We start from the raw sequence: 11727 nt of genomic DNA, 5'->3' as shown, positions 1-11727 counted from the left end.
TACTATTTACATAACAAAGTTCATCACACCTACTGGGGCATAGGCTGTCAATGATACCTCACTAGAGTCTTCCGTCCTGGGCCAATCTTAAACACCATCTCGAGGTGTAGGCCATCTTCTCGATGTATCCTTCCTCTTCCACGGGTGAGCTCTTTGGACTTTCTTAGCATTCCTGTAGCACTGGGTTTTTACAGGATGGTGTTGCTAGACCCCTACTCAAGCCTTCTCCCTTCATAGCCATGCTTGGGACGGTCCATGGCTGATATTTTAAAGAAATTGCATGTCAGTTTTGTTTAGTCACTCTGTTCTCTACATTATTTGTAGAGCTTCATTTATTCCCAACATTTTGCTGATCAATATTTCTAATTAAGGGTACTTGTGTCCCATGCTGTATTGTATTATGTATGTAAAATATGTTTTGTTCTATTACAACTTTTGCAGGCTTTAAAGTTGATGGTGTTGGCTACAGTGTTCACTTGATTTGGCGAGCGAGCAATTGAAAGCACATCCATGAAAGTTAATGATATTGAGTTGTTTGCACAAGGAGAAGAAGCAGGTTTAATATCACCGATATATGTTGTGAATTTTATTGTTTTGTGGCAGCAGTAGTATAATACATAAAATGTTACAATAATTGATAGTAAGAAATAAAATAAATAAATAGTGCAAAAGAAGAATAGTGAGGTAGTGTTCTTGGGTTCATGGACCATTCAGAAATTTGGTGGCTGAGAGAAAGAAACTTCCTAAAATGTTGTATGTACCACTTCCCACAGAGGGTGGTGAATTCCTGGAATTCTCCATGCTGAAATGCTGAAGTGTTGTGGAGACTAAATCATTAGAGGGGGTCTTAAAGAGGAAATAGATTTTTTTCCCCCAAAATCAGGGAATTGAGGGCAATGGAGAAGTGGCACAGACAGGGAGGTAAGACTTGGGATGGTTAGCCACGATCATGTTGAATGGTAGGGCAGTCTTAATGGACAGGCGGCCAAATTCTGCTCCTATATTTTACGTTCTAATGATATAAACAATAGCTTGTTACACCCTTAACTTCCTGGTATCACAGATAGATAGGGTTTGAAAGAGAGCTTTTGGCATATTTGCCTTCACAAGTCAGAGCTTTGAGTACAGAAGTTGGGATGTTTCGTTGAAGTTGTATAAGACGTTAAAGACATCTAATTTGTAGTAACGTGTGCAGTTATGGTCACTTACCTACAGGAAAGATGCTAGAAAGAGTGAAGTGAAAATGTATAAATATGTCCTGGGGTTTGATGACCAGAACCACAGGGAAAGTTAAGAAGTTTGTAACTTACTCCCTGGAGTGCAAGGGGATGAGGGGAGATCTTATAGAGGTATATAAGACTATGAGGGATATAGGCTGGGTGAATCCATGCAGGCTTTGCCCCCACAGATTGGGTCAGACTAGAATGACAAGTCACAAGTTTAAAGAAGTGAATCCCACATCATGACAACTTGAACAAAAAGAAAATTCCCTTCTTTGCCTCCCTAATTCTTTGACCATTTGGCTAAAGCATGCTTAATGACCCTCCAGCTAAATGTACACTAATCGGGAGAAAATAATCGTGCACACGCAGATAGGGTTGGTGTAATTTTATTTTTATACATTTCAACATAGCTTTATAAAAAGACTAAGAAAGGGTACTGCAGTTTTAATACTGTGGTTCACATACAGATGGTAAAACTTTGGATACTTTATTCCACATTGTAGTTTTGTACAAAAAGCACAGCTCTTGTGGTTCAAGTGTTATTGCAGAAAAAGGAAAAAGAATTATTGCATAGAGATCTAGCAGACACAGGTTAAAATCAACCAAGTCCCTGCTGTTAAGTGTATCAAAATTTAATTACATACAATGTACTTTTATCATTAAAAAATGAACCTCACAGCTCGGCAGAAGAAGGAGTTGGAAGATGTAGACGTCAGACTGATGCGCTGATAGAAAATATTGATCTGTAATTCAGAGACCATAATCTTTCCTATAAAAAGGTTTTGATATAGGAGCTGAAGAACCATTGATAGTAAATCTCATTTCAATCCGTTATGTGGGGCCGTTAACAATGTTGTCTGCACAGCAATGGCAATCGAGCTCAAGTCATTTTTTGCTTCCACTATTTTGACAAGAATGTTCTGAATTGTGCTCTTTTTGTCCATTTGTAAATAGATATTTTTTCTATACTTCTGGGGTAGTCTGGGGTTCAGTTTAATAGCTCAGATCATGAGACATGTTCATGGAAGGAACTTTTTTTTACCACTTTCTTTCTGATGCTGATAACTGATCACTGATAATTGCGACTGCACTTATTGAGAAAATATTCAGGTTTTCAAAAGCTCTGGGTGACGTGCCAAGATCTCATTTGTGAAGAAACCAAGACGCTCACTGGCAGACCCGACTGTAATCCTGGCAGGTGGACCCGATGCCTGCGACGGACAGGTAGAGCTTTCCATCTGGACAGACACAGACCTCGTATAGTCCCTGAGAGCTTCCAGGTCCACCCGGTGAGCCATGGGGCAACTTGGGTAGTTTCACTGTCTCGGCATCTAGCACCAACTGTTAATGAATGCAAACAACAAGGTTATTTAATTGTTTCACTGCATTATCTATTGCAACACTTTTTTATACAAATAATACAACTCGTAAATTTGAAACTCATTCAATTGTTTTTAGCCAGTGTAGTTTTCTTGGATCTGCTACAATGCCTGAAAAATCCTCAATGGTGATATCGATATAATTTGACACTTTCTTCCTCTTCACATCAGGGTACAGACAAGGAAGTTGCGAATAATCTCCATGTCCTGTCCAGTTTTGGGTGGTTGGGTATTCAGGTGGTATAGGATCGAGGATACCAGATCTCTGCCCAGTTTAATGTTCTGCAACTTTCTTCCAGATTATAAAGAAAAGTTAAGTTCATGAAACAGCAAGCCTATATCCTGTATTCCACCATTACTGATTCATTTACCCAGGGCCTAATTATATCAATACAGGTCACACCACCTTGAACGTGGGGACAAGTTTAATAGGATAAGATGATTCACCTGCTGTTACAGTTGTGGACTGTGAATGTTTTCTGGGTAGATGCAGACCATTACCATCATCCATTGGGTGGGACTTCCATTGACTCACCCTTTCTCACATGGAAGGATTTCATTTCGGGGATTATGTTTGGACAGAGAGGAGACGGTGGCCGTTTGTTGAGACGCTTCAAAGGCATGGAAGACTCCGCTGCTGCCGTTGGAAGTTGTGGATTGAAGATCTCTGGGCAGCACTAGATTCAGAGGAAGTGGTTACAATTTACAGACCTATTCACTGACACCACCATCGGCACGAGTTCCAGCTGCCCATCTCCTGCACACACCAGCAGTGTGAATCTTCTTTCACCTCTGACCTTCATGCTGAGGTGTCTTGCCAGGTTGTTTCTGGGCACTTTAACTGAAAACCTCGGTGTTGACACATACTAAACATTACAAATAAATTCATTCTGTAGCCAGTGATTTTATCAGATTCCCCCAGCCACAGGACAGACTGCTGATATTTTACTGCCTGACTGAGTCCCTCATGCCCAATGAATCCACGGTGCCTCCAGTGACCAATCACTTGTACCTCGGAAGGAAAGGCCGTCACTCTGCTTACATCACTTATTTGGGACAGAAGCACATTGAACAAGGGGCTGGACTGGGTTTAAGGGATTTGCTGTCCCTTCGTGGCAGCTACATGGACATTCTCCCTTCACACAGCTCCTGAGGGTGGCGTGCTGGCCTGCAAGTGCCCGCGACTGTGGACAGTGTACCCAGAGACCCCACACCTGCACTTTCTAACTGCCTTTCACAGGGGAAAAGCAAGTCCTGATTTAAGTTAATAAATTTTAAAAAATTAACACTAACAAAAATATAAATATACAGCGAAAAAGAAGCTACTCAGTTAAATACTTTTTTTCTGAAGATCAGCAACCCCATTTAAATAAGTGATGATGTGTTGGGGCAGAGCTCATGGAGTGAGTCTGACCACTTTGCTCAGTAGCTTGTGCATTCACCACTGAATCCAGGAGGGAAACTAAAGCTGCCTGCATCTGACCTCCAGCACGGTCTGTAATTGTGCACTGCAGTGCAGAGACAGCAGTCTGGACAATGCCGGTGTCTCAGATGATTCTCTGTGTTTTCCCATGCTGAGCAAGTTCTCAGTCCCAGCAGATTGCAACAGAAATTAAGACTTCTGCAGCAGCACAGACTCCCTCTGCAGCCCTTGCTGATGACAGAAGGCAGGAAAACACAACAAGGAAATCAATCCAACAGGGACTGGCAGGTAAGATTGCAGAAGACAGCAAATGAAGAACCAAGAACCATAAAGGTTGACCAATTCATAACTTAGCAAAGGAAGACTAAGTAATTGATAGTGTAATGCTAAGGTAGAATAAAGGTATATTTGACTAGAAATATAAAAATAATTTTATGGATTTGTGAAAAGGAAAATATCAAATAATGGGGCCTTACCAATACAGATGGAAGAACTTATAATGGGGGAAAAGAAAATGGTAGAGAAATAAAGAAATGATTTTGACCTATCTCCACAGATACAAACACAAAACACATGCCTAAGATGGGGTATTTCATATGATGTACTAGGATTAGCATTGGTAACCCAACTATTCATGCTCCATATCGAGGGTAACTGAGGGGCAAGTTTTTCACACAGAGGGTTGTGAATATATGGGACTAGCAGCCACAGGAAGTGACAGGCGCAGGTACACTTTCAATGTTTAAAAGCCTGGGTATCCTTGTACATAAGTCACTGAAAAGTAATTTGCTGAGCAGCAAGCACTTAGAAGAGCGACACATCATGCATTAGAGAGAGGATTTAAGTACTGTAGTAAAGAGGCCCTACTTCAATTAAATAAGACTGTGACTACAATATTCAATACAATTCTGGTCTTGTTACCTAAAGAACATATGTGTCCTAAAGTCAATATCAACGAAACTGATTCTGGATTGGATTGATTTATGTTATGAGGGAAGATTGAGCAGACCACTCCCAATTTTGAAGAATAAAAGTGATCTTACTGAAGCTTACAAAATTCTTACCAGGCTTGGCAGGCTGCATGTAGAGGGGAGGATTTCCCCATCAGAGCAATCTAGAACCAGGGGGCTGCAGTCTCGTTATCTTGGACTGAAAAGGGAAGGGTCTTATTCACTCAGTGACAGGTGAATCTTTAGAATTCTCTAACCTGTAGGATTGGGGAGTCTCAGTGGAGTTTTTTCAGAACAGAAATTGAGCTTTCTGAGTATGAAGGGAATCAAGGAATATGAGAATAGTGCTGGACGGTGGCGCAGTGGGAGACCAGCCATGACCTTGATGAAATAGTGGATCAATTCAAAGGGCTAGATGGCCCAGTCCTGCTCCTAATTGCCATGTTCTCAGGATCATCTGGGAGAAATAACTGCCCAGCAGCATCATGACTGAATGAGGAGAAAGCCCTCTGCAATTTGGCTTCAGCTTGGCTGTAGGCAGAGGAAGCAAAGGCTGAGTTTGGGGCCTTTGCTGTAGAAGTGCTGTAGCTGTTACTGATCATTGAGTAAAGGTCCTTCCAGTGTGCTCCTGCAGCAATGCCCGAACTGGGCAACTATCCGAGATTCACTGTCAGAAATGGGTCTCTCATGACAGGAGCTCTGTGAGCAACAAATCATAAACACAAGAGATTCTGCAGATGCTGGAAATCCTGAGCATTACACACAAAATGCTGGAGGAACTCAGTCAGTCAGAGGGAAATAAACTGTCATTTTGTTTATGTTACTCTGGAAACAAGCTTATTCTGACTGCAGTGCCCAGGAACTACTGCTCCCTAAGGCAGTCTAGTGGAAAAGTCATCTGCTCTTTCAGGTTGCTCTCTACCATTTGGGCTTCAGTCTTGTCTGGGGAAGTGATTATCATCAACGATGTGGACTGGTAGCTTACCAGGAATGAGGTAGCTGGTGCAAAAAGAAAGTAATCTGAATATCCTGGGCTCTTCAGCAGCAGGAATTACACCAAACCAAATCGTGGTGGCAATGTACGGTGATTCGTTATCTTTTCTTCTTGTTGCTTTTGATGTGTTATTCATTATTAATTACCATCACAATATCAAAGGAGTCATGTCAAAGTTAAATTTGACATTGGGCATTATGACTCGTTGAACTCCAGGCATGTGCTCTAGTTTTGGCGGTGGACTGAACACAACCCTCTGCTGTCCACAGTAATGAAATTGAAGAGAGGTTCAACATAATACAGAGATCCTTAGCAAGTGGCATTATCACAAGTATCTTTCCTGACAGAGATCAAGTAAACAAAGTACGGCTTGATACATCAATTAAGGGGAACATAGTATGAGACAGCTTTGGTTTGTGCAGAATTAAACATAATTTTTAAAAAGTAAAAGAAAAAAATGCTTGATCTTCTCTTTAAAATAATACATGCAACTGAATTGTTTCTTAATCTGGATTTGCAATACAATGCTGGAACCAGTTTGAAGGACAGGAATAAGGTGGTCCTTGTGGATTTGAACTGTACTCACCATTCCTTCACTGGTGTGAAAAATGATGTCCCTCTGAGAAGAGGCTTCAATGTTTCCAGCTCGTGCTTTGATCTGAACACCTTTTGGTGCATCCATGCTCAAACAGCGAGTTGGAGATTCCAGCCTAAGGGCAAGAAGGTCACATTTAGAGGACTGTAGGTGACACAAATCTTGTTCTGATCTATAAACAATATTCTTTATTATACACAATTATTGTATTTTGCCACAGCTTGCATTTATGTTGCACACTTATTGCAAGGAAAACAACCCAAAGATTATTATGCATGATTTGCAAAAAGGCAAATATAAGGGCAATTTGCATAATACATAGAGAATACCAGTAAAGGTAACCTCTCAAAAGATTTTCCAGCACATAATTCTCTGTAACTTCTGCCATCTCCAATGGGATCCCACCAGCAAGCTCATCTTTCCCTCCCCCACCATTTCTGCTTTCCACAGGGATCACTCCATACGTGACTCCCTTGTCTGTTCATCCTTCCCCACTGATCTCCCTCCTGGCACCTATCCTTGCAAGTGGAACATGTACTACACCTGCCCCTACACCTCCTCCCTCACTACTATTTAGGGCCCCAAACAGTCCTTTCAGGTGGGGCGACACTTCACCTGTGAGTCTATTGGGGTCATATGCTGTGTTTGGCACTCCGGTAAGGTCTCTTTTATATCAGTGAGACCCAACATCGTTTGGGAGACCACTTCACTGAGCACCCGTGCTCCATCTGTCAGAAAAAGCAGGATCTCCCAGTGGCCACCCATTTTAATTCTACTTCTCATTCTCATTTTGACATGTCCATCCACGGTCTCCTCTACTGTCGTGCTGGGGTCAGGTTGGAGGAGCAACAACTTATATTCCTTCTGGGTAGCCTCCAATCTGATGGCATGAACATCGATTTCACGAACTTCCGGTAATGACGCCCCTTCTCTATTCCCCATCCCTTTTCTTCTCACCTTATCTCCTTGCCTGCCCATTGCCTCCCTCTGGTGCTCCTTCCCCTTCTTTCTTCCATGGCCTTCTGTCCTCTCCTATGAGATTCCCCCTTCTCCAGCCCTGTGTCCCTTTCACCAATCAACTTCCCAACTTTTTACTTCTTTCCTCCTCCCTCTCAGTTACACCTTTCACCTTGTGTTTCTCCCACCCCTCCCCCCACCCTCTAACCTGGACTCCTCAGCTTTTCTCCCCCAGGCCTGTTGAAGGGTTTCAGCCTGAAATGTTGACCGTACTCTTTTCCATAGATGCTGCCTGGCCCACTGAGTTCCCTCAGCATTTTGTGTGTGTTAAAAAGATTTTGATGCATGTTTTATCCATTGCTATCATAGCTCCCAATTATTAAGAGCTTGCATTCAAATTAATTAGAACAAAACCTTTTCTCTGGGCATGTAATTATGAGCGAGATTCTCCTTTGATGGTTGTGGAGTAAGTAATCTTATGATGAAATTTAGTAAAATATTCTGTCACAATATCTGAGGAAGAATCTCTGACCTGACATGTTAATTCTGTTTCTTTTTCCACAGATGCTGCTTAGCTTTCTGAGTATATCAGGCATTTTCTGGTTTTATAATTCCATTACATTCTCAACCTCTTTTTAAGAAAGATGTTGAGAGGCAGAAGTGTTAATTCCTGAACCCAGGGCTTTGGCAGCTGAAGGCATGGCTGCCAATGGTGTGATTGTAGTTGGAGGTGATCAAGAAGTTTGAATTGGAACAAGACAAGTATCCGGAAGAATTATAAAAGCAGAAAATGGTGGAACACTCAGCAAGACAGGCAGCATCTGCAGAAAGAGAAAGAGAGTTAAGGTGTCGGGTTAAAGACCCTTTGTCAGATGTTATGACACAACATTTCATACTACTAATGTACTTCACATACTTTCAACAGAAATATTACTCACAACTGCACACCATAGAAACATAGAAAATAGGTACAGGAGTAGGCCATTCAGCCCTTTGAACCTGCACCGCCATTCAGTATGATCATGGCTGATCATCCAACTCAGAATCCTGTACCTGCTTTCTCTCCATACCCCCTGATCCCTTTAGCCACAAATGCCATATCTAACTTCCTCTTAAATATAGCCAATGAACCGGCCTCAACTGTTTCCTGTGGCAGAGAATTCCACAGATTCACCACTCTCTGTGTGAAGAAGTTTTTCCTCATCTCGGTCCTAAAAGGCTTCCCCTTTATCCTTAAACTGTGACCCCTCGTTCTGGACTTCCCCAACATCGGAACCAATCTTCCTGCATCTAGCCTGTCCAATCCCTTTAGAATTTTATATGTTTCAATAAGATCCCCCCTTAATCTTCTAAATTCCAGTGAGTATAAGCCTAGTCGATCCAGTCTTTCTTCATATGAAAGTCCTGCCATCCCAGGAATCAATCTGGTGAACCTTCTCTGTACTCCCTCTATGGCAAGAATGTCTTTCCTCAGACTAGGGGACCAAAACTGCACACAATATTCTAGGTGCGGTCTCACCAAGGCCTTGTACAACTGCAGTAGAACCTCCCTGCTCCTGTACTCAAATCCTTTTGCTATGAATGCCAACATACCATTTGCCTTTTTCACCGCCTGCTGTACCTGCATGCCCACCTTCAATGACTGGTGTACAATGACACCCAGGTCTCATTGCATCTCCCCTTTTCCTAATCGGCCACCATTCAGATAATAATCTGTTTTCCTGTTCTTGCAACCAAAGTGGATAACCTCACACTTATCCACATTAAATTGCATCTGCCATGAATTTGCCCACTCACCTAACCTATCCAAGATACCCTGCATCCTCTTTGCATCCTCCTTACAGCTAACACCGCCGCCCAGCTTCGTGTCATCCACAAACTTGGAGATGCTGCATTTAATTCCCTCGTCTAAATCATTAATATATATTGTAAACAACTGGGCCTTGCGGTACCCCACTAGTCACTGCCTGCCATTCTGAAAAGGTCCCGTTTACTCCCACTCTTTGCTTCCTGTCTGCCAACCAATTCTCTATCCACATCAATACCATACCCCCAATATCATGTGCTTTAAATTTGCACACTAATCTCCTGTGTGGGACCTTGTCAAAAGCCTTTGAAAATCTAAATATACCACATCCACTGGCTCTCCCCTATCCACTCTACTAGTTACATCTTCAAAAAATTCTTTAAGATTCGTCAGACATGATTTTCCTTTCACAAATCCATGCTGACTTTGTCTGATGATTTCACCTCTTTCCAAATGTGCTGTTATCACATCTTTGATAACCGACTCTAGCATTTTCCCCACCACCGATGTCAGACTAACTGGTCTATAATTCCCCGGTTTCTCTTTCCCTCCTTTTTTAAAAAGTGGGGTTACATTAGCCACCCTCCAATCCTCAGGAACTAATCCAGAATCTAAGGAGTTTTGAAAAATTATCACTAATGCATCCACTATTTCTTGGGCTACTTCCTTAAGCACTCTGGGATGCAGACCATCTGGCCCTGGGGATTTATCTGCCTTTAATCCCTTCAATTTACCTAACACCACTTCCCTATTAACATGTATTTCCCTCAGTTCCTCCATCTCACTAGACCCTCGGTCCCTTACTATTTCCGGAAGATTATTTATGTCCTCCTTAGTGAAGACAGAACCAAAGTAGTTATTCAATTGGTCTGCCATGTCTTTGTTCCCTATGATCAATTCACCTGTTTCTGACTGTAAAGGACCTACATTTGTCTTGACCAATCTTTTTCTTTTCACATATCTATAAAAGCTTTTAGTCAGTTTTTATGTTCCCTGCCAGCTTCCTCTCATAATTTTTTCTCCGAATTTCTCCCAGTCCTCAGGTGTGCCACTTTTTTTTGCTAATTTATATGTTTCTTCTTTGGACTTGATACTATCCCTAATTTCCCTTGTCAGCCACGGGTGCACTACCTTCCCTGGTTTATTCTTTTGCCAAACTGGGATGAATAATTGTTGTAGTTCATCCATGCGATCTTTAAATGCTTGCCATTGCATATCCACCGTCAACCCTTTAAGTATCATTTGCCAGTCTATCTTAGCTAATTCACATCTCATACCTTCAAAGTTACCCTTCTTTAAGTTCAGAACCTTTGTTTCTGAATTAACTATGTCACTCTCCATCTTAATGAAGAATTCCACCATATTATGGTCACTCTTACCCAAGGGGCCTCGCATGACAAGATTGCTAACTAACCCTTCCTCATTGCTCAATACCCAATCTAGAATGGCCTGCTCTCTAGTTGGTTCCTTGACATGTTGGTTCAGAAAACCATCCTGCATACATTCCAAGAAATCCTCTTCCTCAGCACCCTTACCAATTTAGTTCACCCAATCTATATGTAGATTGAAGTCACCCATTATAACTACTGTTCCTTTATTGCACGCATTTCTAATTTCCTGTTTAATGCCATCCCCAACCTCACTACTACTGTTAGGTGGCCTGTACACAACTCCCACCAGTGTTTTCTGCCCCTTAGTGTTATGCAGCTCTACCCGTTTCGATTCCACATCCTCCAGGCTAATGTCCTTCCTTTCTATTGCGTTAATCTCCTCTCTAACCAGCAATGCTACCCCACCTCCTTTTCTTTCCTGTCTATCTCTCCTGAAAATTGAATATCCCTGGATGTTGAGCTCCCATCCTTGGTCACCCTGGAGCCATGTCTCTGTGATCCCAACTATATCATATTCATTAATAACTATCTGCACATTCAATTCATCCACCTTGTTACGAATGCTCCTTGCATTGACACACAAAGCCTTCAGGCTTGTTTTTACAACACGCTTAGCCCTTATACAATTATGTTGAAAAGTGGCTCTTTTTGCTTTTTGCCCTGGATTTGCCTGCCTGCCACTTTTACTTTTCACCTTACTACTTTTTGCTTCTACCCTCATTTTACACCCCTCTGTCTCTCTGCACTTGTTCGCATCACCAGGGGCAAGGATGTTTTTTTCTCAAATGAATGATAGGTCTTAATAACTGGGCTCACATGACAGCAATGGATAACAAACTCTGTACACCGTGCGTGCATCATCAGCTTTCGATAGGTTCCCTTTACTGTTAGACATTCTCCACATAATGTTTCCTTTCAGATTCTGCTGATAAAAGCTTTGTGAAGAATACCTATGACCCATCAATCAAAGGTAGGAGAGCAGATATAAAAAACGCAGCAAAAATATTT

General features: G+C 41.9%; 1 protein-coding gene across 6 annotated transcripts in view; it reads right to left on the bottom strand.

Moving 5' to 3' along the window:
• Positions 1–1593: 1593 nt before the first annotated feature.
• Positions 1594–11727, bottom strand: part of sgcg (sarcoglycan, gamma) — a 596108-nt gene continuing 585974 nt past the window's right edge. For all 6 annotated transcript variants that reach the window (XM_073043720.1, XM_073043716.1, XM_073043715.1 and 3 more), the window contains 2 exons: positions 6556–6679; positions 1594–2564 (listed from right to left, as the gene is read on the bottom strand). In XM_073043720.1, coding sequence (XP_072899821.1) covers positions 2391–2564; positions 6556–6679 — 298 coding nt within the window. In that variant the 3' untranslated portion in view covers positions 1594–2390. The remainder of the gene's footprint in view (positions 2565–6555; positions 6680–11727) is intronic.

Source organism: Hemitrygon akajei, chromosome 4 (assembly GCF_048418815.1).
Source record: "Hemitrygon akajei chromosome 4, sHemAka1.3, whole genome shotgun sequence".
Taxonomy (NCBI): Eukaryota; Metazoa; Chordata; class Chondrichthyes; order Myliobatiformes; family Dasyatidae; genus Hemitrygon; species Hemitrygon akajei.
Note: the sequence above shows the minus strand (reverse complement) of the source record. Positions and strands in the feature narration are given on the sequence as shown.